This window comes from Leucopleurus acutus (genome assembly GCF_964270905.1).
Source record: "Leucopleurus acutus genome assembly, chromosome: 13".
NCBI lineage: Eukaryota > Metazoa > Chordata > Mammalia > Artiodactyla > Delphinidae > Leucopleurus > Leucopleurus acutus.
The window spans coordinates 72,580,019-72,606,882 of NC_139155.1; the positions used below are offsets into that span (position 1 = coordinate 72,580,019).

Sequence of the window (26,864 nt, forward strand, 5' to 3'; positions counted from 1 at the left end):
ACCATCCATTCATCCAACCAGCAAGTTCCCAAAGTGCTTGTGTTATGCAAAACCGCATAGTTTCATTGGTTTTCCAATGGAAATCAATGTAAAGTATTCATTCTCAGGGTTCCCAAACTCTGAACCATTGTAGCATATTTTTTCTCTCTTATTTCCTCAGCAATAACTCAAGTATTTTTCTATTTGGGGTAGGGGGAAGCTCAGCATTTCAATGTAATGCACTTAGTATTTCTTATTTCTCAGAATTTCCAATGCGTACATTTAAAGTGTACCTAAAATTGGCCACATTTGTATGAGGTCTTCTGCTTGGCACTCTACTTCAGAACTGCCATGGAGACACCCAGCTTGTTCCCCTGGTGTTCCTGAATGCAGCTTCAGAAATGAGATCCTGAAACCAAAATTCCTGCCTGCCTCAAGCCATCTGCTGGTGCTCAGTGGGTGTGCATGGGTTTATCATTCATTCGGTACATACTTTTTGAGGACCTACTATGCACCAAGCACTGCTAGCCTGGGCACAAGGATCCAGAAATGAGTGACAATTGGTCTGTGTTTCCAAAGGTCTCTGAGTTGGCCGGGGAAGACCAGTGAACAGGCTGTTTCCATGGTGGAGGTCTGTACCCACTGGCTGACTTGCAGGGGGTGGGCAGTGGAGCTGTGAAAGCACTTGGCCCATGTGGCCAGCAGAGGGTGTGAGGGGGGAAGTGGCCAGTCGGCACAGTCTTGAATAACTTCACGCACTACCATAACCTCCTGCTTGGGGAGGATGTAGGGCTTTAAGCTGTCGGGCCTCCAGTAAAGCCAGGATAGCCTTTGCACCATTTTTGGCAATGCCATCTGCCAATTACCAGAGAACACGTGTGAGTCAGTAATTTCAGGACTCTGACCTTTCTTGCTGGTGCTTTTTAAACTTGTCTTGAGAACTTACTGTATGCAAGAGGTGAGTAAGAAATACACCTTTTCCCCAGAAGCTCCCGTCTCACAGTCTAGAAGCAGGGGGGAAGGAGTGCAGAGGTATAGGAGTTAAGACCAGGGGTTCTCACGTGAGGGCAATTTTACCCCCCAGGGACATTTGTCAATGTCTGGAGATAGTTTTGGTTGTCGCAGCTGAGAGGGAGGAGGGTGCTACTGGCATCAAGTGGGTAGAGGCCAGGGATGCTCCTCGATATCCAACGATGCACAGGACAGTCCCCACCACAAAGACTTATCCAGCCCCAGATGTCAGTAGTGCACTGACTGAGAAACCCAGAAGTAGGAACAAGGCTTGAGCGTCAGGAAGGTGGGGTGCCGTCGTGAACACGTGCGTTTATGTATTTGTTTGTCCTTGTTTTCAATTCTTTGGGGATATGCCTAGGAGTAAAATCCCCGGGTTGTATAGTGATTCTATGTTCAACTTTTTGAGGAACCCCCAAACCATTTTCCATAGCAGTTGAATTATTTTACATTCCCCCTAGTCACTTACAACGTCTCCACATTCTCACCAACACTTGATACTGTCTTTCCTCCTTTCTTTCTCCCTTCTTCCCTCCCTCCCCCCTCCCTCCCTCTTTCTTTTCCTTCCTTCCTTCCTTCCTTCCTCCCTCCCTCCCTCCCTCCCTCCCTCCCTCCCTCCTTTCATCCTAGTGGGTGTGAAGTGGTACATTGTAGTTTTGATTTGCGTTTCCATAATCACTAAGGATTCATGTTTTCATGAGCTCTTTGTATATCTTCTTGGGAGAAATTTCGATTCAAGTTCTTTGCTCGTTTTAAAATCAGGTTGTCTGTCTTTTGGTTGCTGAATTGTAAGAGTTCTTTATGTTCTGGATACTAGGCCCTTACCAGATATATGGTTTGTAAACATCCTCTCCCATTCTGTGCATTGTTTTGCACTTTCTTGACAATGCCCTTTGCTGCACAGAAGGTTTTAATTTTGATGAGTCTGATTTATCTATTTTGAAGTTTGTTGCTCATGCTTTTGGTGTCACATCTAAGAATCCATTGCCAACTCCAAGGTCATGAAGATTTACCCCTATGTTTTCTTCTAAGCGTTTTATGGTTTTAGCTCTTGTATTTAGGTCGTTGATCCTTTTTTTTTTTTTGCGGTACGCAGGCCTCTCACTGTTGTGGCCTCTCCCGTTGCGGAGCACAGGCTCGGGACGTGCAGGCTCAGCGGCCATGGCTCACTGGCCCAGCCGCTCCGCGGCATGTGGGATCTTCCCGGACCGGGGCACGAACCTGTGTCCCCTGCATCAGCAGGCGGACTCCCAACCACTGCACCACCAGGGAAGCCCCTATATGTCTGTCTTTATTCTAATACCACACTGACTATAGTTTTGTAGTAAATTTTGAAATTGGAAAGTGTGAGTCCTCTGATTTGTTTTGCTTTTTTAACATTGCTTTGGTTATTGGGGGCCCCTTGCAGTTCCATATGAATCTGTAGATTGCTTTGGGTAGCGTGGCCATCCTAGCAATAGTAAGTCTTCCAATCCATGAGGATGGGATGTCTTGCCATTTATTTAGGTCTTCTTTTTTTTTTTTTTTTTTTTTTTTTGCGGTACGCGGGCCTCTCAGCGTTGTGGCCTCTCTCGTTGCGGAGCACAGGCTCCAGACGCGCAGGCTCAGCGGCCATGGCTCACTGGCCCAGCCGCTCCGCGGCATGTGGGATCTTCCCAGACCGGGGCACGAACCCGTGTCCCCTGCATTGGCAGGCAGACTCTCAACCACTGCACCACCAGGGAAGCCCCTATTTAGGTCTTCTTTAATTTCTTTCAGCAATGTTTCATAGTTTTCAGTCTATAGGTCTTTCACCTTCTTGATTAAATTTATTCCTAGATATTTTATTCTTCTGGATGTGATTATAAATGGAGTTATTTTCTTAATTTCCTTTTCAGATTGTTCATTGTTGGTGTATAGAAACAACTGATTTTTGCATATTGATCTTGTAGCCACCAACTACTTAATTTATTACCTCTATTAGTGTTTTTTGGTGGTCCTTTAGGATTTTCTATATAAAGAATCATGTCACCTATGAATAGAAATGATTTTATGTCTTTTCAATTTGGATGCGTTTTATTTCTTTTTCTTGTTTAATTGCTCTGGCTAGGACTTTCAGTATGATGTTGAATAGCAGTGGTGAAAGTGGGCATCCTTGTCTTGTTCCAGATCTTAGGGGAAAGCTTCCCATCTTTCAACATTGAGTATATATTTTCTGTGGTTTTTCTTCATTAATGTGCCTTATTCTTTTGAAGTTCTTTCCTATTCCTACTTTTCTGAATGTTGTTATTAATGGATGTTGGATTTTTTTTTTTTTTTTTTTTTTGGCTGTGCTGTGCAGCTTGTGGGATCTTAGTTCCCCAACCAGGGATTGAACCCGGGGCCTTGGCTGTGAAACCGCAGATTCCTAGCCACTGGTCCATCAGGGAATTCCCAAGGGTGTTGGATTTTTGTCAAATGCTTTTTCTGTGTTCTTTGAGAGGATCATGTGTTTTTTCCCTTTGTTCTATTAATATGGTTTGTTCATTGATATTGAACAACCCCTGGACTAACTTTTTTTTAAAAGGAAACTTGATCTCAAAAGAAAAAAATCTCCTGACCCTTTGTTCTATTAATGTGGTTTGTTCATTGATATTGAACAAACCCTTGACTGACTTTTTTTTAAAAGGAAACTTGATGATCTTAAAAGAAAAAATCTCCTGACCCTGTGTATTACCTAGAAAATACCCCTGACAACATTTCAGCAAATTCTGTTGCCCAAACTGTGCAAGAAGTACTTGGACCATGTAGTTCTGGGAAATCTTGAGAACTTTTCCACTTCCCTTAAGAGTGTTGTATTGAAATTTAAAAAGAAAATGCAGGACTTCCCTGGTGGCACAGTGGTTAAGACTCTGTGTTCCCAATACAGGGGGCCTGGGTTCGATCCCTGGTCAGGGAACTAGATCCCACGTGCATGCCTCAACTAAGAGTTCGCATGCTGGAACTAAGAGTTTGCATGCCACAACTAAGGAGCCCACCTGCCGTAACTAAGACCGGTGCAGCTAAATAAATAGATAAATAAATAAATAAAAAGAAAATGCCTTTTAGATACTAAAGTGATAAGCTTGAGTTTTGTGGTCCTCCTTTTTTTTTTAAATTTATTTATTTTTGGCTGCGTTGGGTCTTTGTTGCTGCGCGCAGGCTTTCTCTAGTTGTGGTGAGTGGGGGCTACTCTTCATTGCGGTGTGCAGCCTTCTCATTGCGGTGGCTTCTCTTGTTGCAGAGCACAGGCTCTAGAGCGCGTGGGCTTCAGTAGTTGTGGCTCGCGGGCTCTAGAGCACAGGCTCAGTAGTTGTGGCGCACGAGCTTAGTTGCGGCATGTGGGATCTTCCCAGACCAGAGCTCAAACCCATGTCCCCCTGCATTGGCAGGCAGATTCTTAACCACTGCGCCACCAGGGAAGCCCTGGTCCCGCTTTTTTAATGCTTCTACTGGATAATTATGGCAAAATTGGGTCAGAAATCTCAATACGTTCAGGTTGCGTTTTCATTTGTTTGCTTTTTAAGCTATTTCCTGCAAATAATAATCATCTGTTCATTAATAGGGTAGAGTTAGTGTGGTGGTCAGAGGCATGGGTTAGAAATCGGAATAGCTGAATTCATGTATTCAACAAAATGAATTTCTGTCCATTGTTAAGCTCTCACTCTGTACCAGGTGCTGTTCTAGACCCTGGAACAGAACAGACCCTCCTTGGTCTTGCTGAACTTTCTTTCTAGCTATGAGCATACCTGCATCAGGTGTACTAGCACTACAAAGAAAATGCGACAAGGTGCCCATTCCTCTTTCCAAGGCCGTGATGATGACTGTGATAATAATACAGTGACACTGATGGTCCTGGTAGTGATGAAGATGATGATCAGAGAAGCCAGCCATCCTTTGCATCTACAAATTGGAATATAATGAAGTCTTTTTTTAAGATAAGCTTTGTTGAGATGTAACTCATATACTGTTTGACTCATGTAAAGCGCAAAATTCAATGGTTTTTAGTCTATTCAAAGAGTTGTACAACCGTCACCACAGTCAGCTTTGGAACATTTTCATCACTCCAGACAGAAACCTTGTACCCTTTAGCTTTCACCCCCATCCCATTAGCCCCAGGCAACCACCGATCTTTCCATCTCTATGAATTTGCCTAATCTGGGCATATTATCTAAATACATGGAATCATACAATATGTGGTCTTTTGGGACTGGCTTCTTTCACTTAGCATGGTGTTTTCGAATTCAGCCATGTTGTAGCATGACCAGTGGTTCATTCCTTTTTGTGGCTGAACAATATTCCACTGTATGGATAGACCCCATCTTGTCTATCCATTCATCAGTTATTGGGCATTTAGATTGTTTCCGCTCTGGGGATATTATGATTAATGATGCTCTAACAGAGTCTTTTAATGTACCTGACCTCATTCAGTTCTCTCTCACATGCATGTTTATGATTTATGGTGAGTGTGTGTTAGTTTATTCAGAGGTGGGAAACTGAGATCCAGAGAGGTTAAGAAACGTGTCCCAGGGACTTCCCTGGCAGTCCAGTGGTTAAGACTTTGCCTTCCAATGAAGGGGGTGCAGGTTTGATCCCTGGTTGGGGAGCTGAGGTCCCACATGCCTCGTGGCCATAAAACCAAAACATGAAACAGAAGCAATATAGTAACAAATTCAATAAAGACTTTGAAAATGGTCCACGTCAAAAAAAAAAAAAATCTTAAAAAAAAGAAACATGCCGCAGACCACAGAGCATGTAAGCCGGGAGGAGCACCCCTTCTCTGCTCCCTGTCTAGTGCTTTTCCCGTCCAGCTCTCTCAGCCGAATACACAGAACCTTAACTGGCTCTCACCTCCTTTAAGAGCTAGATAACACGATTACATAAATCCTAAAACGTCTCTCTTATTCCCTTACAGATTTTGTGAATGATCCTGCTTCTTTTTCTATCTTATCTGATTTTCTCCTGCCTGATCTTTTCCTGGTTAAAAAGCTGGGGGAAAATGACGGACTCCAAGGAAGTCACCAAGAGTAAATTGAAGGTGAGCTTCATCACAAGTCAGGAGCCTCTTCCAGCCTCAGACAGCTCCAGGGAGCCACTGCAGGAAAATTGCAGCAGCAGCTCTCTGCCAGAGACCCCTGACCAGGCTGAGCCAGCCTCCCACAAAGGTCCCAAAGACACCTGCCAGCAAAGAAACTCCCAGCCACCCCTGCTGCAGAATCCCCAAGGAAACCCCCTTTCCTCCGATGACCCCTTCCCAACACGCCAAGCTAACAGGACAGAGAACGAAGTCCTGGAGACCCCAAATACCAGTGGCCTGTCCGTGCTAGCCAGACCCCAGGGCCAGCGAGCCAGAACCCTCTCCAAAGAAGACAGGAAGCGGGCGCACATCAAGAAGCAACTGATGACCAACTTCATCCTGGGCTCTTTTGACGACAACTCTTCCGATGAGGACTCTGGCACTGGCTTGTTCAGAGAATCTTCCCGGAAGGGCAGCCGAGCCAGCCTGGGGACCCTGTCCCTGGAGGCTGCTCAGACCGCAGGCGAGACTGAGACCCCTGTCCCCACTATAAGGTAACGTACCCTCTGTCCTCGTAACCAGGAGGCGCAGAGTTAGGGTGGGGTCCACACCCTTCCCTGCTCAGCCCAGCTCCCCGCTCATGCCAATGCTTTGAGGGTAGCTATGTGCCGAGCAGAAGACATGAGCCTCCCTGCTTCCTTCCCTCCCTCCTATCAAAGTCATTTATTGAGCATCTACTGCGTGGACAGGGCCCCAGGCCAGGAAACTGGCTTTCTAGAAGATCGCGGTCTGGTTGGGGAGGATGACCTCGTATGCAACAACTAGTTATAATTTAAGCAGAATGAGCTCAGGTTGGCAAGAGCCAAAGCAATGATGGGAACCCAAAGGGAGGGACAGTTTCCCTGACTCCTGATGAGACATTCATTCACTTGTTCGTTCATTTGTTCATTCATCCAATAGGTAATTAACAACTGTAAAACATGCCTTCCCCCAGTGATGCCTTAAAAGCAGAAATTCAAGGGAATTCCCTGGCTGTCCAGTGGTTAAGACTCTGCACTCTCACTGCTGAGGGCCTGGGTTCAATCCCTGGTCAAGGAACTAAGATCCCACAAGCCATGTGGCACGGCCAAAAAAAAAAAAAAAGGGGGCAGAAATTCAAATACTATTACACATCCATCAGACTGATTGTTGGAAACAAATACCTGCGGGTCCATCACAGGTGGGACTGTCCCGGGAGTGTAGTCAGTGGCTTCATTTCTGTTGTTCTTGTTATCAGACTTTGCCACCCCCCACTCCCAAATTACAAATGGAATACGGTAATTCCAGGTAGAAAACATGGAAAATATGGGAGAGCAGAGAGTACAAAAGAGCCACCAGCCATGACTTTGCCAGCCGGAAAGAACCTCTGCTGTGTTCTAGTGTTTGTTCCTGCTTCCAGTCTGTTCTTCTGCCCTGGGAGTGGAATCTTGTTGGCTCTTTTAAGCAGCTCTTGCACGCTCTCTGCTAAAACGAGGAAAACCTGGACTAGGACATGGGCTCTTACAAAGGCACCATGTTCCCGGTGAGCATGGTTGCTGGACCATTTATAACCCTGGTTACTGGAAATTGGAGATAGAGAAAAGAGAAAAATGCAAATATTCCCTATGCTGATGATCTTAGGGGAAGACTGTTTTGAGTTTCTGGAAGGGTTAAAGGAACAGTCAGATGTCAGAGTTGAGTTCCACCCTGGCTCTGCCGCCCCGCACTGTGTGACCTTGGGCGTGGCACATCGCCTCTCCTGGCCCAGGTCCCTCATCTGTAAAATTCTGAAGGATTAAATCGGATAATGTTTATAAAGTATGCACAGAGTTTGGTATACAGGAGGTGCTCAATAAGCAGTAAATTCCTCCCCAGCTCCTTTCCCACCAGCACCCACTTCACCCAGCACTCGAATTCACCCAGAGCTTCCCCACTTCTACCTACCCCTCTTCTACCTACAGTTTATATAAATTACCCAGTTATCCTTTATAACAATGGTACAAGGCTGGTGGTGGATCCCTATTCTGCAGATGAGAAAACTGAGGCTCCGAGAGGTGAAATAAATACTACTCAGCTTTAAAAAATAATGAAATAATGCCATTTGCAGCAACATGGATGGACCTAGAGATTATCATATTAAGTGAAGTAAGTCAGACAGAAAAAGACAAATATCATATGATATCACTTACATGTGGAATCTAAAAAAATGATACAAATGAACTTATTTACAAAAGAGAAACAGACTCACAGACATAGAAAACAAACTTATGGCTACCAAAGGGGATAGCGGGGGGGAAATAAATTAGGAGTTTGAGATTAACATACACACACTACTATATATAAAACAGATAAACAGCAAGGACCTACTGTATAGCACAGGGAATGATACTCAGTATATTGTAATAACCTATAATGGAAAAGGATCTGAAAAAGAATATATATATATATATGTGTGTGTGTGTGTGTGTAATCACTTTGCTGCACACCTGAAACTAACACAACACAGTAAATCTACTGTACTTCAATTTTTAAAAATGGTTAAAAAAAAAGAGGCAAAGTACCTTTTCCAAGATCACGCAGCTAGGAAGTGGCAGAGCGAAGTTTTGAGGCCAGATCTGTTGGACAGCAGGATTCATTCCACTGTGTCACAGTGTGTTCTCCAGTAATCTCCAACATTCTCTTCCTTCCAGACCCTTCTTTCCCTCATTATGACAGTTTCAGCAGGGATTAGGGAAAAACAGTTTATTAAACCAATTCACCCAAATGAAAAAGCATCAGAGATTATGTTAGATGTGGATGTCCACTGAGGGGTTGCTAAGTGGCATCTAAGGAGGAGGAATGGTGAGATACATTTCCCAGGCTGGCTCCAGCAGGAAACAAGATGCAGAGTCCTAGCAGGGAGATAGGAAATGTACAGATAAACAGGTAAACTGATAAGATAGTTTCCAAGTATGTTCAACGCCAGGAAGGAAACAGGCTACAGAAGAAATACCTGTGGGGATGTTTTAGAAAGATGTGGTCAGGTCAGGGAAGAGCTCTTGGAAGAGGCAACTTTCAAGCCAGAACAGAGCAGTCCAACAGAACTCTCTGCCACATTGGGATGTTCCAGAATGGAATGTTCTAGAACTCTGCTGTTCAATATGGCAGCCACTCATCATATGTGACTATTGAGCACTTGAAATGTGGCTAGTGTGGCTAAAGAGCTGAATTTTATTTATTTATGTCTTTGTTTGTTTGTCTTTGGCTGCACTGCATAGCTTGTGGGATCTTAGTTCCCTGACCGGGGATCGAACCCACGTCCTCAGCAATGAAAGTGCAGAGTCCTAACCACTGGACTGACAGGGAATTCCCAGAACTGAATTTTAAATTTAAGTTTTAATTAATTTAAATTTAAATAGCCTCGTGGCTGGTGGCTGTTGTCTTGTATGGCACAGACCCAGCCCTAATTGATAAAAAGGAAACAACTGTGTGAATTCTTCCTACTGGTGCTAATTAAGAACTTATCAAGCAAATAGGCTTGCCAAAATAATAAATGTTACATTATTATTTTCTCCTGAGTCTTGGATTCCAAGAAAGTTCTGAAGATTAAAATCAACTCATATTTCTAAGGTGCTTAGCAAGAGAATAAAGCACTTAATAAATGGTAGATTAAAATGGTAGGGCGGGGGGAAGACTCCCAAGTTTCTTCTCCCCGTCTTCCACTACTATTTTGAGGGGTCTTTGCTGGTTTGTTCTTAAAAAAACAGCTTTTCTGGACTGGCAAATTTATAAAGGTAAATGATACTTAACTGAGGGCCTATCTTTGCATATGGCTGTGGGCCAAAACAGGAAGTGAATTTTCTGCCCTGGTATCTTCATTGCATAAAACTTAGCATTGTAGGTGAATCATTTTTCCTGCCTTGTCCCAGCAAAGGACTGGGGGAGGGGTAGAAGGATCTTGGATTTTATAAACCAGAGGCACCGAAACATAGAGATGAAGGTGCATTGTGGGGTGATGGGGCACAGGGAGGGCCAATGTGCTGTGTGACCTTGGGTAGCCCTCTTCCCCTCTCTGAGCCTCCAATGCCTCATCTGCAGCATGAGGAGGCTGGACCAGACTCCTGAAAGCTCACAGGGCACACGGTTCTTTTGCCCCCAGTACATGTGCTTTTCAAAGTTGAGAATTTTGAATTTTAGTACCAGGGGCAACTCAGGTGGTTCTGCTGGTGCTTCCCAAAATCCTGGTATTTCCATTAGAACATTTCCAGCCCTAGCTGAGTCCCCGAGTCCGGGGCCTCTGATGGAGGGGACTCGCACGTGTTCGCTGTTTCTAATGACCTGGCACGAGAATCCCATGTGGAAGTATCTCCTGGGAGTCAAGGCCCACCTTTACAGTATTGCCCACGTGCCCCTAGTTTCTTGATCGATCACCCTGATGTGTCGTGAAAACTTAATCACTCCTTGAGATCATGTCTTTAGTTTCTCTATTTGTTTACTTGGTTGTTACCTGTCTCCTGCATTGGACCACAAGCTCCATGAAAATAGGACCATATTTTTGGGGTCTCTGCTTTTCTCCACTGCCTAGCCTAGTGTGGGTTCATGGTAGACTTTGAAGAAATACTCACCAAATGCGTGAATGAAACAAGCAACCCAAACCTGCCAAAGACAGAATTCTGAATTTCTGGGGCAAGCAAGACACTTTGTGAATGAGTCTGGGGATGAATGAATGAATGAATGAATGAATAAATGGATGGATGGGTGGATGGACAGATGGGTTGGTGGATGGATGGATGGATGAACAGATGACTAGGCGTTTTGTTGTCCCTCTTTAGAAGCAGTAGAATTTCTGTTTTCATAAAATCCTTTTTGTATAAATCTTGTGATTTGTAGACTAGTTCTGAGGTTAAACTCCAATTTCAAATGTTTCTTCTCCCTTTAATACAGTTAATGCAACCTCGCACTTTGCTTCCATTTTCCAACTGGACAAGGGCTGGCTACGATTATAGATTGATTACAGATTCAGTGACTGTGCTATCTGCTCAGGGCTTCCCTCCTGTCTCTTTCCTTTTGGGTTCATCTCAAACCAGGAGTTGGAACTTGGTCTTTCTTTGGACTTGGAAACAGTCCCCCATGCAACCTTTCAAAACAGAGCTGATGAGAACATTACATGATGTTAATAGCAAAATAGTTGCTCACATATTGTGAAATGAAGGTTACAGGGCAATCCCACATGTTTAACAAGCAGCAAAGTGGTTAGTACACGATGGACCTGGGCCAAGACACCAGGTTCAAAGCCGCCTCTTACTATCGTGTAACCCTAATAATCCTACCCTATGGGGTGCATATGTGGATCGAGTGGGATGGGACGCATTCAGGATCACGCAATTGCAGTCCTGAAATTTAAAGTTCTGAAACCTAAGTTTATAAGTTGGCAGTGAACTCACTAGCAAAACCTGCCTCGATGCAAAGTTATTTATAGTCTTGTCCCGTTTTGTGTGAATATTTATGCCTTCTGCTGGTGAAATATTAACACCATAACGTGCCACATAAGGCTTTACCTTCCTAGAAAAATTTCCAAATTCTAAAATACATTGGGCCCTGGGAATTTCTGGTAAGGGATTGTGGGCACATGTATGTCATGTGCTGAGAATATTCCCTGGTGCATAATAAGCACAAAAATACTCATCCTTAATAAATGTGTGTGTGTGTGTGTGTGTGTGTGTGTGTGTGTGTGTGTGTGGCTGGAGAGACTGTAAGGAATGTCTCCAAATAGTTAGTAATCATTGTCTAACTATAGTAATAATTGTCGAATTATGTGGTACACTTATGCGTCATCTAAATTTTCTTCTGCATTTTCTAACTTTCTGCTGTAAATATCATTGTTATAAGAAGTTTTAACAATGTTTAATAATAAAACAGTATAAAAATTACGGGGAGGAAAAAGCAAATCAGTCATCTCACTTCCTAGATAAGAAGCTGAAACCCAGAGAGGTGCAGGGGTCTGTCTGAGGCCTCCCAACAGGATATCACAGGCCCTTCAGCCATTCAAACCCAGACCCTCAGCAGAGGCAGATCAGAAAGTGGTCTTCAAACTCCCAGTGTTGATGCTGCCGCCTAACCTGGGCCCCAGAAGAAGTACCTCCACCTTCCTCCCAACTTGTTCTTTCTATAAATGGGAAGCGTGAGGAGATGAGGCAGTTTATCAGGCAGCCTTCAGCTGTGCATTCGTGGCATTGTCACCTACCCTCTCCACGGCTGGACTGGATGCTCTAAGTCCTCTGTGGCTCTCATAGTCTTTGCTTTTGTGTGGAGGGTTAGACAGGTCTGGGTTCAGATCTCAGACCAGTCCCATGCCCTCTCCGCTGCAATTTCCTCCTCTCTTGAAGGGGGATAACATCAGTATCTACCTCAGAAGGGTGCAGAGATCAGGAGAGCGGAAGTGCTGGGAGTGGACAGCCCAGAGGCTGCCTCGGTCGCCATCATTTGCTTTTTTTTCAATTGAAGTATACTTGATTTACAATGTTGTGTTAATTTCTGCTCTACAGCAGAGTGACTCATACATATATTTATACATTCTTTTTCATTGTTGTTTATCTCAGGATGTTGAATAGTTTCCTGCGCTATACAGTAGGACCTAATTGTTTATCCATTCAATGTATAATAGTTTGCATCTACTAATCCCAAACTCCCAGTCCATCCTTCAGTTGCCATCATTTAAATGGGCATCTCCCAAAGTTCTTACATGTGGCCACGGCTATTTCCAAGCCCCACCGGGCATACACCTTTAAGGTAGAGCAACCTGTGTCCACAGAGGAAGATGGACTGAAGAGGCAGGTCAAGCTCTCTGATCGAAGGATACAATGCAAAGCAGAGAAGTTGAAATATCCAGTGTCAATGAGTATTGGGGTTTGTCAATAGAGAGTAAATATCTAGAAAAACGTGAGTAAACTGGAGAGCCTAACTGACTTGGGGTAGGGTAGGGTGTTTTGAAATACCTTCATTTTCTGATTTTAATTGTTTTTCCTGTTTTGAGGTGGTTACGTGGAAGTGTGGGCCATTTGGGTCATGAGTACTTTGGGGTTTTTATTTGAAACTTAAAAAAAAAAAATCAGCCTACGGCAGGTTTTTTTTTTTTTTTGGAGGGACTAAAGATAAAGCCATGAAGAGCTTCCCTGGTGGCGCCATGGTTGAGAGTCCACCTGCCGATGCAGGGGACACGGGTTCGTGCCCCGGTCCGGGAAGATCCCACATGCCGCGGAGCAGCTGGGCCCGTGAGCCATGGCCGCTGAGCCTGCGCATCCGGAGCCTGTGCCCCGCAACGGGAGAGGCCACAACAGTGAGAGGCCTGCATACCGCAAAAAAAAAAAAAAAGAAAAAGATAAAGCCATGAAGAAGCTTCTGGAAACTCTGAAGAACTAAGAATTTTGTTCATCTGTTTTATTTATGAAAAAAATTTTTTGTTGTTGTTGAAGTATAGTTGATTTACAATATTATGTTAGTTTCAGGTGTACAGCAAAGTGATTCAGTTATACATATACTCTTTTCCATATTTTTTCCGTTATAGATTATTACAAGATATTGAATATATATATTTTAAAACTATTGTTGAAATGTTGTTGAATGTATAGTTAGAGGACTAACCAGCTAACCAGTGCCCTCAGGCAAGGCTGCTTACACGACTCCAGGGAAAGGTTACTGTTCACTTTGTGGCCGCCTGGATGGTGCCCCCTGGACGTGTGGCCCTAGCTGTGCCTTTAGAAGAGAATTCCTTTGCATTTATTTTATTTCTAATTTTTCGGGTTTGCTATCCACATAAGCTACATTTACTACTATTGCAATGCTTGCTAGGCAGTGTGTCGGGTCCTTTTTATTTATTATAACTACTTGGAGAAGTATTCATTCATTCACTCATTCTAACTGGAATCAGATTGCCTGGGTTCAAGTCGCCAGCTGTGGCACCTTGGGCGATAGACATCTCTGCGTCTTCTTTCCTTATCTGTATTACGGAAATAAAACAGTAGGATTGCTGCGACGATTAAATGAGACAGAGGCAAATACCTTATCAGAAGAGGTAAATACCTTATCAGAAGGAAACTTACTTAGGGTCACAGGGCATCTGCGTCTTTCCTGTCTTGGAGGCCCTTATGTTAGCTGGGGACCCAGGTGGTTCCAAGTGTGTTGTAGAAGCTCACTGAGGGGAGGGGAGGCATGGAGCAGACACGTCCCTGGAAGTATAGGTGAAAGAATAAGCAAAAACCGGAAATTGGAAGCCAGAAGTTGACTGCGGGGGCTTTTACCAGGCACCGTGGTGACATCTGACTCACATTTTAAATAACCCATATTTTCCACCACTTCCCTATTGTGTGCGTATTCCAGCACGTGAATTGCTTGCAAGTTTTTCCCAGCTGCCAGTCTGTAGGGGGGGATGCCATCCTGGAATTGTTCTACTTCAGTCCGGGGAGCTGGGGAGCCAAGAGGCTTCTTAAAGTCTCGGGCCACACTCTCCCGGCGCCCAAGGTCAGCGGTGGCTGCGCTACTGGCTGGTCCGGGGCGGGGTGGGGGGGGAGGCGGGACCCGGTGTGGGAGATGGCGGGGTCCGTGTCCTGTCCCGGGACAGGAGGCGGGACCTCTAGGGAGGCGGGGTCCGCTTGGTCGGGGCGGGGCCTGGGCGGGCGCGTCTGCCCCGGACACAGGAGGTCAGGACGCCTTTCGGGATGGAGGAAGATTCGCGCCGAGTTGGGCTTCTGCAGGGTGGTGCGCCGCCCGGCCCGAGGCGCTCTACGACCGCGCTTCCGCCTCCCTGTCGCTACCTGGCTGGGCCCCGGGACAGGGGTCTGCCTCACAGGGGTAGGGGGTGCATGCTGTGTATCCGAGCAGGAGCCTGGTGGGCGGCGGGAGGGTCAACATGAGTCCCGCCAAGGGCAAGGTCTGTTTCCCCGATCGCAAAGTAAAGTAAGTAAGACTTCAACTTTAATGACCGTTGTTATCTTTTTTTAAAAAAAAATTTATTGGGGGATAATTGACTTACAATGTTGTGTTAGTTTCAGGTGTACAGCAAGTTATCTTTTTATAAACTCCTGCAGGGTCCCTCCCACCCCCCACTCCCCGCCCCCAGCCGAAGAAAGGCCGGCTTCAGTTTGGCAGCTGGGGAGACGGAGCCTGCCTCACAAACTCTAGCTGGTCTTGACGGTGCAGGTGGTTGCCAGATTTGGCAGTGATGTTGATTGGAGAAGGGCTCTCGGGAGCGCACAGGTGCCTCAAGGTTGGCTGGCCGGCTGGGCCCGCGCTTTCCCCCTCCTCCTCCCCTTAGCCTCGATAAAGGTGATGGTTGCCTGACAGCAGGTCGTTTTGAAGCCTGGTGCTCGTGAAGCCCGGGGCGAATCCACGTACCCTTGGGCAGGCATCCCACTTACGGTTATTTTCTGAGCAGTTTAAGTGTAGGCATTTCTGTGCCTGAGCCCTTCTTAGCACCACCTGCTTCATTTCATTTCTTTTTTTTTTTGTCTTCATTTTATTGCCTTTTTTAAGGTTACCAAAGTGATGCTAACTGTGTTTGTTGTTGAAAATTCAGAAAATTATAGATAAGCAAAAAGGAAGAACAAACTCACCCATACACCTCCCCTCCATTTGATCTTTATTAACAGCTGCTCTATAGTCTTTCAGCCTTTTTTTATTTTTGGTGCAGGTGTGCTTTAATTTATGAACTCGAATCATACAGAACATACTATATTGTAACTTGCTCTTTCACTGGGCATTAAGTAGTCTACCAGTGGACTCAGCTCACTGTGGCCCACAGCCTGTTTTTGTGTGGCCTGCAAGCAAAGAATAGTTTGTAACTTACTTACTTTCTTATTTATATGTTTTTTGGCTGTGCTGGGTCTTTGTTGCTTCGCACAGGTTTTTCTCTCTAGTTGCTGCGAGTGGAGCTACTCTTCATTGTGGTGCACGGGCTTCGCATTGCAGCGGCTTATCTTTGTTGCGGAGCACGGGCTCTAGGCGCGCAGGCTCAGTAGTTGTGGCTCGCGGACTCTAGAACGCAGGCTCGGTAGTTGGGCGTAGGGGCTTAGCTGCTCCACGGCATGGGGGATCTTCCCGGACTAGGGATTGAACCCGTGTCCGCTGCATTGGCGGGTGGATTCTAAACCACTGCGCCACCAGGGAAGTCCCAGTTTTTAACTTTTAAATGGTTGAAAAAAAATCAGGGAATTCCCTGGCGGTCCAGCAGTTAGGATGCTTTCACTGTGGCGGCCTGGGTTCAATTCCTGGTCAGAGAACTAAGATCCTGCAAGCAGCGCGGCACGGCAAAAAAAAAAAAGTAAAAAGACAGTTGAAAAAATTCAAAAGAAGGCTACTATTTAGTGAGATGTGAAAATTACATGAAGTTCAGATTTCAATGTCTACAAATAAGGTTTTACTGAAACATAGCCACGTTATGTATCATCTGTGGCTGCTTTTGTGCTTCAAGGGCAGTATTTAGTAGTGGAATAGAGACCGAATGGACTCCAAAAGCTGAAGTATTTACTGTCTGGTCCTTTACAGAAAGCATTTGCCGACGCTTGTTCCGCATGGTGCATTCTAGGGGTCCATAGTGTTCCTTTAAATGGATACACTTTAAAATTTATAAACAGTCTCCTACAGAGAGTGGATATTTGGGCTCTTTCTCCCTTTTTGTTATTATAACTAACACAGTGAAGAACAGCCTTGTAGCTAAGCCTCTCCCTATCCTTTGTTCTTTTCCCAGGATGTATCCATCTGGTCCATAAACATTACCTGACTATCTCCTGAGTGTAAGGCCTGCATCTGGAACCAGGAAGGGACACAAAACTGTTCAGGACACATGACCTCTGCCTTTTAGGAACTCTTTTTTCTTTTTCTTTTTTTTTAATTTATTTATTTTGGCCGCGCTGGGTCTTTGTTGCAGCTTGTGGGCTCTTTTTTTGTGGCTTTTGGGCTCGTTTTTGCAGCGCGCGGGCCTCTCTAGTTGTGGCATGTGGGATCTTAGTTCCCCGACCAGGGATCGAACCTGGGCCCCCTGCATTGGGAGCATGGAGTCTTAACCACTGGACCACCAGGGAAGTCCCTAGGAACTCTTGATCTAATGGGGGAAGCAGGTGTTTTCTTAGTAATTCAAATTCAAGGCCCATGGGAGCAACAGTAATTAACTGCTACCCTTCATGGGGTGCTTTCAGGATGCCAGGCTGAACCTTTGTACGTGTGATCTCATGCCAAATTTACAACAGCACCGTGGGACACTCAGTGGGTGCTGTCATCTCCATTTTACAGATGAGGAAACTGAGGATGTCAGTGCTGGTGATAGCGTAACGGGGATTCCGCTCAGGCTCTTGCCCAAAGGGCTCTTCATGGGCAGCCAGGTTTTAATGCATAATGTGCTTGAATAGACTCTTTCCAAATATAAGCCCTTCCTAATGTTGGACTAGTCAGAAGACTAAAGGACTCGACTGGTAACTAGTTACTGTGGCTGGTGAGCGTGCCAGGGAAGTGAAGCCTCTTAGAGCCAGAAGGGCCTCAGTGGTTGTTTAGTTTCTCGGATGCAGGGTTCACAGAGGGCAAGAGATCCAGATGTGTGGCCAGCCCACCAGGAGGGAGGCTGACCCTCCAGTTTTTTTGGTTTTTCCGCAGAGGAGACTAACAGAGCCTTCAGGGGCACCCTCCTTGGAGTGCTCAGAGCATGTCTGAGCAAAGGGCCCACAGAAGGATAGGGGTCCCAGATTTGAATCACAGTCATTCTTGTGCACTAAGTTTTTTGTGGAGCATGGTAGTCACATTCCTTCCACATTTGGAGCCTTGATCTAACCCATCTGGCCAAAACCCTCAAGTCTTACAGGCACGAAAGCAGGCCACGTGGTCTACAAAGGATACCTTTTTTCTGATCTATAAAACTATTAGCACAAAAAGTTTAACCTATAACTCTTGAATCACATTTAATTGTACACTTTAATCCAAAAGAATAGCTTTCACAAACCACTTTATTTTTTATTTTTATTTTTTAAAATTTATTTTTATTTATTTATTTTTGGCTGCATTGGGTCTTTGTTGTCGCATGCGGGCTTTCTCTAGTTGCGGTGAGGGGGGGCTACTCTTCGTTGTGGTGCGTGGGCTTCTCATTGCGGTGGCTTCTCTTCTGTTGCAGAGAACAGTCTCTAGATGCATGGGCTTCAGTAGTTGTGGTGCGTGGGCTCAGTAGTTGTGGCTCGCGGGCTTAGTTGCTCTGCGGCATGTGGGGTCTTCCCGGGCCGGGCTTGAACCCATGTCCCCTGCATGGGTAGGCGGATTCTTAACTGCTGCGCCACCAGGGAAGCCCCGACACAAACCACTGTAATCCAAAAGAATGAACTTGCACGAAATTGGAATTGTCCCGGCAAGTTCAGACCATGTGACCACTGTATATATAATAATATGAAGATGCTTTATTGGGTCACTGCATGGCTCCTCTCTTAGCTTAAAGTCGCTAAAAAGATGGAGATAGACAGCTGCACTCTGCCGCTGAGCTCTGTAGCCTTGAAAAGTGCCGTCAACCCTTTGAACCCCGGTTTCCTCCTCTATCAATGGGGCTGATTCTAATTGGCCTTTCCAGGGGTTCTTATGCCTAGCACTCAGGGCTGTGGGTGCGGTCCTAAGTCAGCACAAACATTTGCACAACTGATAACAGTGATGACAGAATTCTGTTGCAAAAGAGGCCTATGCAGTTAAGACGCATTTGGGATCCTGTCCTGGAGGCCTGGACCATCTACTAAGGAACCAGAAATAATAGGCAGGCAAGGTCCCAAGTGCTGGCCAGCATTCCTTGGTGTGCAAACAGGGCCAGAGTTCAGAGAACAGAGAAGTGAATGTGGGTCGGAGTGGTTGGAGGACATCTCAAGAAAAGACTTGAGTCTCTGTTGGGGTGAAATAAAGTTGAGGACCGGAAGGCAGAAGAGTCTGGTCTTCAGTGAGCCCCACAATATCCCGTTATGATGTCACTGCTGAGGGAATCCTGCTCAGGACCGAGGCCCGCTGCCCATGTTGAAATGTTGGTTGTTGATCTGTGGGTAGTCTCACTCCTATGTCATGCACATTAGAATTTCCTGAGGGGCTTTTGAAAAACCAAAGTCTGCAAAGTTTTTTTTTTTTTTTTGCGGTACGTGGCCTCTCACTGTTGTAGCCTCTCCCGTTGCGGAGCACAGGCTCCGGACGCGCAGGCTCAGCGGCCATGGCTCACGGGCCCAGCCGCTCTGCGGCATGTGGGATCTTCCCGGACCGGGGCACGAACCCGTGTCCCCTGCATCGGCAGGTGGACTCTCAACCACTGCGCAACCAGGGGAGCCCTGCAAACTTTTTATAAAGGGCCAAATAATCAATCTTTTCGGCATTGTGACAGTATGGTCTCTGTCACAGCTACTCAGCCCTGCCTTTTACTGCCCCAGCTCCCACAGGCAATGTGTAATTGAATGGGCCTGAGTGTATTCCAGTCATGATTTACAGACACTGAAATTTGAATTTCATATAATTTGCACGTGTCACAAGGTACGATTCTTTTTCAACCATTCAAAAATGTAAAAACCTTTATTAGTTTGTGGGAGGTACAGAAGCAGGTGACAGACTGGATTATTTGGCCCTTGGGCCCTAGTTTGCTGACCCCTGGCCCAGCTGAAGTGGCCATCTCTGGAGGCACCGAGGGGGCAGTTGGCCTGAGAAATTTCCAAGCGTCCACTTATCTGGGGGTCCAAAGATGAGTTCAAAGCTATCGACCTTTCCTGGGCTATGCAATGTCCTTTCTTGCTTACTTGCTGGGTGATGATAGTAAGGCCTTTACTTCCATCAGGGCATCAGCTCAGAGCAGTGACCATCCCTGTTTTATGAAAGAAATGGTAGGGTAAGGGATTTAAGAGCTGGTTAACGCCAGAGCCTTAGCCTGGTGGCCTCACGCTGGGGCTTTTATACTGGCTCCCATGCAGAGAGGCACCTCAGCTAAAGCTCTTTCCTGCAGGCCGGGCCCAGTGGTGAACCCTGGACACATGCTCTAGGCGGCAGATCCTATTCATATTATAAATATTCACATCCTATCAGGGAGGCAAGGCACAGAATATTGAAGCAACTTTCCCAAGATTACACAGGTCATAAGTAGTAGATTTTGGATTCAAAGCCTGGGAGGACGGTTCTAGTCTACTGGGCTTTCTCACTTGTGGCACTGTTCACATTTGGGGCCCTGTAATTCTTTGTTGAGGGCTGTCCTGGGCTTTGCAGGGTGTTGAGTGGCATCCAGGCTTTTTATCCACTAGATGCCAGGAGTACACTCCACTCTGCGATGACCAAAAATGGCTGCAGACAGTGCTGTGCGTCCCCAAGGGAGCAAAGTTGCACCCAGTTGAGAACCCCGGATTACCATATCGTCTCTCAAATGTTAAGTGCTTGTTTTTGAAAGTCCAGACCATAGAGTTACTTCCATTTATCTCAGATAGCTTTGTGCCTTGAAATTAGATCCCGGGGGTCAGATAGAATTGGATTGGAAGCCCAGCTCTGCCACTTGCCAGCTGTGTGACTTGAGGTCAGTGGGCCTCTCTGAGCCTCCGTTTCTTCATCGTGAGCAGGAGATGATGGTCTCCCCTGCATAAGGCTGTGGGGATTCAGGGAGGAGCCCCCCTGTGCCCAATATATGGTGACATTTGAGGATGTTTATTCCTTCCTTCCCAGTGCAGTCCTGCCTGGTCTCATGCCTGGGCAGCTCATGGTGTTGGGTGTTTGGCTGACAGCTCTGTTGTGTAGTTGACCGCACCTGAAGCCACTTCCAAAGTCACCGTGGAATATTTCAGCCTCCACACTTGCCTTGGAACGAATACCAGCCAAAGGTCAGTCCCCCAGAGCCAACGTTGATTGGCCTCCAACTTCATCAAAAACAGATAAAAATAGCCACTAGCCTCAGGCTGGCCCCACTGAAGCAAAGCCACACCAGGATTGTGTGTTCACCCATGTGCTTTGCTGGGATGGGTTTGGGACCCTTCTGGTGGAGGGGCTGTGTCACCAGTTTTGAAGTCAAAATGGCGCCGTGAATGGTTTTTCCCAGGCCACAGAATGGTGTTTGTCTAATGGTTGAGTTTTTCTTTGTTGCTCTTTAGGTCAAATTGCTGAGTTTTAATGTTGTGTGTATAAAAGTAGGATGTCTCAGACTTTCTGAAGCCACAGGATCAAGCCAGCCAGTTGGGGAAGACCATGGACAGAGTGGGGAGGGTGGATGGTTGGGGAGGAGGCCATGGGCAGAGGAGTGGCCTGATGCCATTCTTGGTTAGATTGGGAGATCAGTAGCCCCTGATCCTCCTGGAATCACTGCATTGAAATAATATAGAGTTTGCCGTGTGCCAGATGCCATCTTTTACTGTCTATGTATTGATATGAGCTTATTTAATCCTCGCAATCCAATGAGGTACATGTTATTATCCTCATTTTACAGTGGAGGATACTGAGTGCCTTACCGAATGGATACCAAAATGACCATGGCTTTCAATGTCCCTATTACAAAGTTAATAGCTTTTTCTTCTGACTGAAAATAATATATCATGGCAGAAAATTTAACAAAGATAGGCAAAGAGGAGAAAACAGAAACCACCCATAATTCAACCACTTTGAGAAAGCTGCTCTTGACATTTTGGTATCTGTTTCCCTAAATCAGGGGTCTGCAAACGACGGCCCTCAGGCCGAATGCCTGTTTTCTAAAGAAATAAAGAAAATAAAGTTCTTGGGCTTCCCTGGTGGCGCAGTGGTTGAGAGTCCGCCTGCCGTTGCAGGGGACACGGGTTCGTTCCCCGGTCCGGGAAGATCCCACATGCAGCTGAGCCTGTGCGTCTGGAGCCTGTGCTCCGCAACGGGAGAGACCACAACAGTGAGAGGCCCGCGTACCGCAAAAAAAAAAAAAAAAAAAGAAAGAAAGAAAGTTCTTAAAAACAAACTGAACTGCTTGTTGGTTAATGGACTGTAATTATGATGAAAGCACTGTTCATATTTGTAAGATGATATTGACCTTCAGAGTCCTTTGCTAAGTCCTGTTTCGTTTCAGCAGTTCAGTCCTAGGAGGTTTTAGAAGAAAAGCTGCTTGCAGTTTGTGGGAGGCAGGAAGGCCAGTTCAGGGGCCGTAAGTCATTTGTTCATTTGTTTGTTCTTTTGGACAACATGCATAAGCCTTGTTGAACGGAGACAGTCTTAATTGAAAATACAAATCCTGTGGTGGCATAGCATCATTATTGGTTTCTGTCATTCATTTCTGGTTTTGTTTCCTGGCCAACAAGTCCGTTTTTTCATTTCTGATAGGCAGGGCTTGGGTTGGGGCAGGGGTGAGGGGGACAGACTGCAGGTTTGTAGAAGGCTTTTCCCACGGGGAACTGTCCTGCATGGATAGACTTTATACAACAGAAAATGCCCACACCCAACATTTCCTGGTATGATGGAAAGAGCCCCAGTCCCGCTGACTTGCTGGGTGATTCCCTTTGCCTGACGGGACCTCAGTTTGCCCATCTGTAAACTGGGCTTTCTCTGCCCACAGTGGCTTATTGGCTTCCGGCTTTGCTTTTCCCGGTGACGTGCTGGCAGTGTTCCTTAGGGTCTATCAGTTCTTTTTTTTTTTTTTTTTTTTAAATATTTATTTATTTATTTGGCTGCACCGGGTCTTAGTTGCGGCACGTGGGATCTTCGTTGCTGCGTGTGGGATCTTTTGTTGCAGGATGCGAACTCCTAGTTGCAGCATGTGGGATCTAGTTCCCTGACTAGGGATCGAACCCAGGCCCCCTGCATTGGGAGCACGGAGTCTTAGCCACTGGACCACCAGGGAAGTCCCGGGTCTATCAGTTCTTCACCAAAACTTTTGGCCCCCCAAACCCACTCAGCCCCAGCCTCCCAAAATGCCTGGTGACACAGTTGCTGGATGCACCCCTGGGTGGCAAACCTCTAACTTAATGCCTGGCAGGTGGCTTGGCAGGTGGCTATCTCCTTGCTTGAATAGCCCATTTCCGGGTTGAAAGAGTGGGCTGAATGCCTGATTCTGCACCTGTGAAAACCCCACCAAATGACAGCAGAGATTTTCTTTTCTTTTTTTTTTTTTTTCCATACGCGGGCCTCTCACTGTCGCGGCCTCTTCCGTGGTGGAGCACAGGCTCAGCGGCCATGGCTCATGGGCCCAGCCGCTCCGCGGCATGTGGGATCTTCCCGGACCGGGGCACGAACCCGTGTCCCCTGCATCGGCAGGCGGACTCCCAACCACTGCGCCACCAGGGAAGCCCAACAGAGATTTTCTTAAAGAGCTGGAAACCCATCAAGGCCCTGGAAGAACAGGAGGGGAAGTTAGCAGCAACATTTTGGAAGCCAGAAAAGCAGAAGAACAAGCAGCCACTGGCTGAGCAGAACCAAGACGGCTGAGCCGTAAGGCAGCAGTGAGGGAAGCTGAGAACCTGTACCCCAGAAGGCGCAGGGATTGGCAACATTGGGTGCCTCCGTGTCTGGGAGCATCTACATGAGAAGGATTGGGTGAAAGAATCCCGGACCCCTCATCTGCTCCAGGTGGCTGGGAGCTTCCCACTTCCACCCCAGTAGCAGGCAGGCGGTTTGATCTCTGGAGAGGGAAAGGCAGAGGGTCTTTGGGCTGGAGACCGATGGGCACTATGGAGCCCAAACCAGAGGATGGGTGCTGTGTGCGTGCTGAATCCTGAAAGCTGCCCTGCCCCCCAGACCTGTCCCAACACTTCTCCCACTTCCCCCTGGTCCCTAGGCTCCTGGCCAACCTTTATCCTCCAGGCAGAAGACCCCAAAACTTTTCCTTACTGGGGGAATTGGACCAGCCAGGGAGGATGACTCTAAAAATACTTGGGGTTCCCCAACACACAGTCCTCCCAGATCACCCTGCATTGAGGTCAGGGTCTAGTGACCCCAGCACATGCTCAGTACTTCTCATCAGCCCTCTAGTTCCTGCTCTTGGTCATGAGGAAGCAACCACAGCTTATGAAACATTTGGGTGCAGTTTCTAAGATGGAAGGCAGGCCCCAAACATACCAACAAAGGGGACACAGGAAATGTGGGAGACACAGAAACCACATCAGGAGAAGAGAACTTGGAGAAGCTATCATAAATACCCTCATCGGGGGCAGGGAGGATATTATACACATAGGAACAGGATGTATAGAAAAGGGGATATTGACAGACCAAAACCAAGCTCTTAGATGTTAAAGACTCCACTGAACAGTTAGGAGATAAGGCTGAGGGAATCGCCCAGAAGGTAGAAGAAAAGAGAGAGAAAATAGGAGAGGGGAAAAATACATAAACTAGTGGGCAGTCCAGGAATTTCAACATCCAGGTAATAGGAGAGAATGGAGAAAAAAGAGGCAGGGAAGTCACCAAGGACATTTTTTTTTTTTTTTTCCGGTATGCGGGCTTCTCACTGTTGTGGCCTCTCCCATTGCGGAGCACAGGCTCCGGATGCGCAGCCTCAGCGGCCATGGCTCATGGGCTTAGCCGCTCTGCGGCATGTGGGATCTTCCCGGACCGGGGCACGAACCCGTGTCGTCTGCATTGGCAGGCAGAGTCTCAACCACTGCGCCACCAGGGAAGCCCACCAAGGACATATTTGAAGATAAATTCCCAGACCTCAGTTTCTAGATTGAAGGAGCCTGACAGCTTCCCAGCCTTACTGATGGAAGTAGGCACACACCTCAGCGCATCACTAAAATCATCCCCTAAAATTGTAGAATACTGGGGCAAAGAGAAGATCCTATAAGCTTCTGGTTATGAAAAAACAGGTCACCTACAAAAGGATCAAGGATCATCATGGCTCTGGTTCTAGCATTCTTGGAAGCCACAACAACAGTGACATAAGGCTTCCAAAATTCTAAAGGAGAAGGTTTTCCCTCTTAGAATTCCATGCACAGCCAAATGATCGGGTCCAATGTGATGGCAGAGGAAGACAGTTTTAGAACATGCAAGGCCACAAAACGTTTACTCCCCTGAACACCTTCTCTTAGAAAGCTACTGAAGGATGTCTTCCATTGAAACAAGAGAGTAAACCAAAGAGGAGCAAGACACGGAGGACAGAAAAAAGGGATCCGAGAGAGCCAAAAGGAGTCTCCGAGGTGATAGTGGCAAGGGAACCCTATGCAGCCAGGCTAAGACAGGCATGTTGGGGGCATTATTGTCATGTGTCCTGCTATTGTACCATCTTTTTAACTGGATGAAACTACTGGCAGATATACCCCAGGAAAACATGGGAGTCCATCAAGAAAGAGGGAGCCATGTGGTCCCTCATTCAGGATCAAACCCCAAGGAAATGCAAAGGGAATCCTAAGGATGCCAGTGAAGGGAAGTCCCAGTTGATGGTTGCCTAGGGGTTTAGAGAACAGCATCTGGATGAAAGGAGAGTTGAGGCCTTCAGGAATGATGTGGTCCATGGAAAACAATGGAACTGATCAATTATCTTACGTGTACTAAGAGGCTGAGGAGTGAGATGAATTAGCGACAGATGCAAGGAAAACCAAGTCAAAGAAAAAAAATCATTACAGGAAATAAAAAAAGGAACATCTGGTATACCACAGCCCCTCACCTGTGAATAATGATCCCGGACTCATAAAACACCAAATACTGAATTTACCAAATTGCAGTGTACCTGTATTGAGAGGTTGGGGAAAGGGGAGCAGATGGGATGGCTGCTTAAGAGCACTAATTCCACATCTGTCAAGATAAGACGTTCATAGATGGATGGTGTCTTAAATGGATGACTCACGAGATAATGTACACATATTGTTCAGAACCGTGGAGATGTGTAAATGCCAGAAAGCGTCAAACGTGATTTCCTCTGGGGTGGGGTTCTAGAGGGGGATGAGGCAAGGACCCTCTATTTGTTACACATTTTTTTGTTTACAGTTTTTTCAAAAAATTTGATATACACGTACAGAAAAGCACATGAAAGATACAAACTGTTGAACAAGTGTAAAGTATTAGAATGTGGGAACTTCCCTGATCATAAACTTGCACCCCTGTTCTAAGCTTTTTTGTATTATTTGAGCTCCTAAATTATGGGCATATAAAGTAAGAATGACTCTAAGATGAAAAATGTGATCGTGCAGCTTGGAGCAGGTCAGGGGGTCGTTCCTACTTCATTTGTGATCTGACCTCTCGAGTCTCCTAGTAAAGTGTTTCAGGCTCCCCGGAGAGGGACTGCAACGCGGCAGGGGTCTGGTGGGCTTTGGCTTCTCTGTGGATGTGCATTTCATAGCTGCCGGGTGCCCGACCCCCTCCCCGAGCATCCCAGACCTGCTTGCTCACGGGTCAGTCCTGTTCCCTGGCAGGCCCAGCATGTCCGGACTCCACCTGGCGAGAAGAGGCCGAGAACAGAAGAAGCCGGACCTGCACAGAGACTTTACCGTGGCTTCCCCTGCCGAGTTCGTCGTGCGCTTTGGGGGGGATCGGGTCATCGAGAAGGTACAGATGGGATCCCGGCACTCGGTGTGGGGTGAGGTGGGCCAACCAGCCTCAGGCTGCAGAGAAAAAGTCCTGCCCCTTTGTGAGCACTTGCAAAGGGCTGGGCGCTGGGGTTCATCAGATTTTCACCCTCACGACAGCTTAAGTGACAGGTGCGTGACCCCGTGTCACAGAGGAGGAGACTGGGGCCTCTGAGAAGGGTGGGGAGGCAAAGACCCTTCGTGCAGGGGGCTGCTTTCTGGGTTTCTAGGAGGGGAGCCTAAAACCCAGCCCTGCCCTCTCGAGGGGTATAGCTCCTTACAGGAGAGCAGACCCAGATACTAGAATGACAGGGATGGAAGGAAACAGCTAAAATTGGTGGTTTGTGAAGGCTTTTCACACTGTTTCCTGTTCTAGCTGGTAAAGGCCCTGACCT

General features: G+C 46.6%; 1 protein-coding gene across 5 annotated transcripts in view; it reads left to right on the forward strand.

Moving 5' to 3' along the window:
- The window catches only part of ACACB (acetyl-CoA carboxylase beta), a 122,063-nt gene that overhangs the window by 16,078 nt on the left and 79,121 nt on the right, over positions 1 to 26,864 (forward strand). For 2 of the 5 annotated variants that reach the window (XM_082853242.1, XM_082853246.1), the window contains exons 2-3: positions 5,903 to 6,558; positions 26,317 to 26,449. In XM_082853242.1, coding sequence (XP_082709368.1) covers positions 5,912 to 6,558; positions 26,317 to 26,449 — 780 coding nt within the window. In that variant the 5' untranslated portion in view covers positions 5,903 to 5,911. Of the gene's footprint in view, positions 1 to 5,902; positions 6,559 to 14,707; positions 14,954 to 20,765; positions 20,848 to 26,316; positions 26,450 to 26,864 lie in introns of those variants that run through there. The other 3 variants (XM_082853243.1, XM_082853245.1, XM_082853244.1) reach the window with 3 other exon arrangements.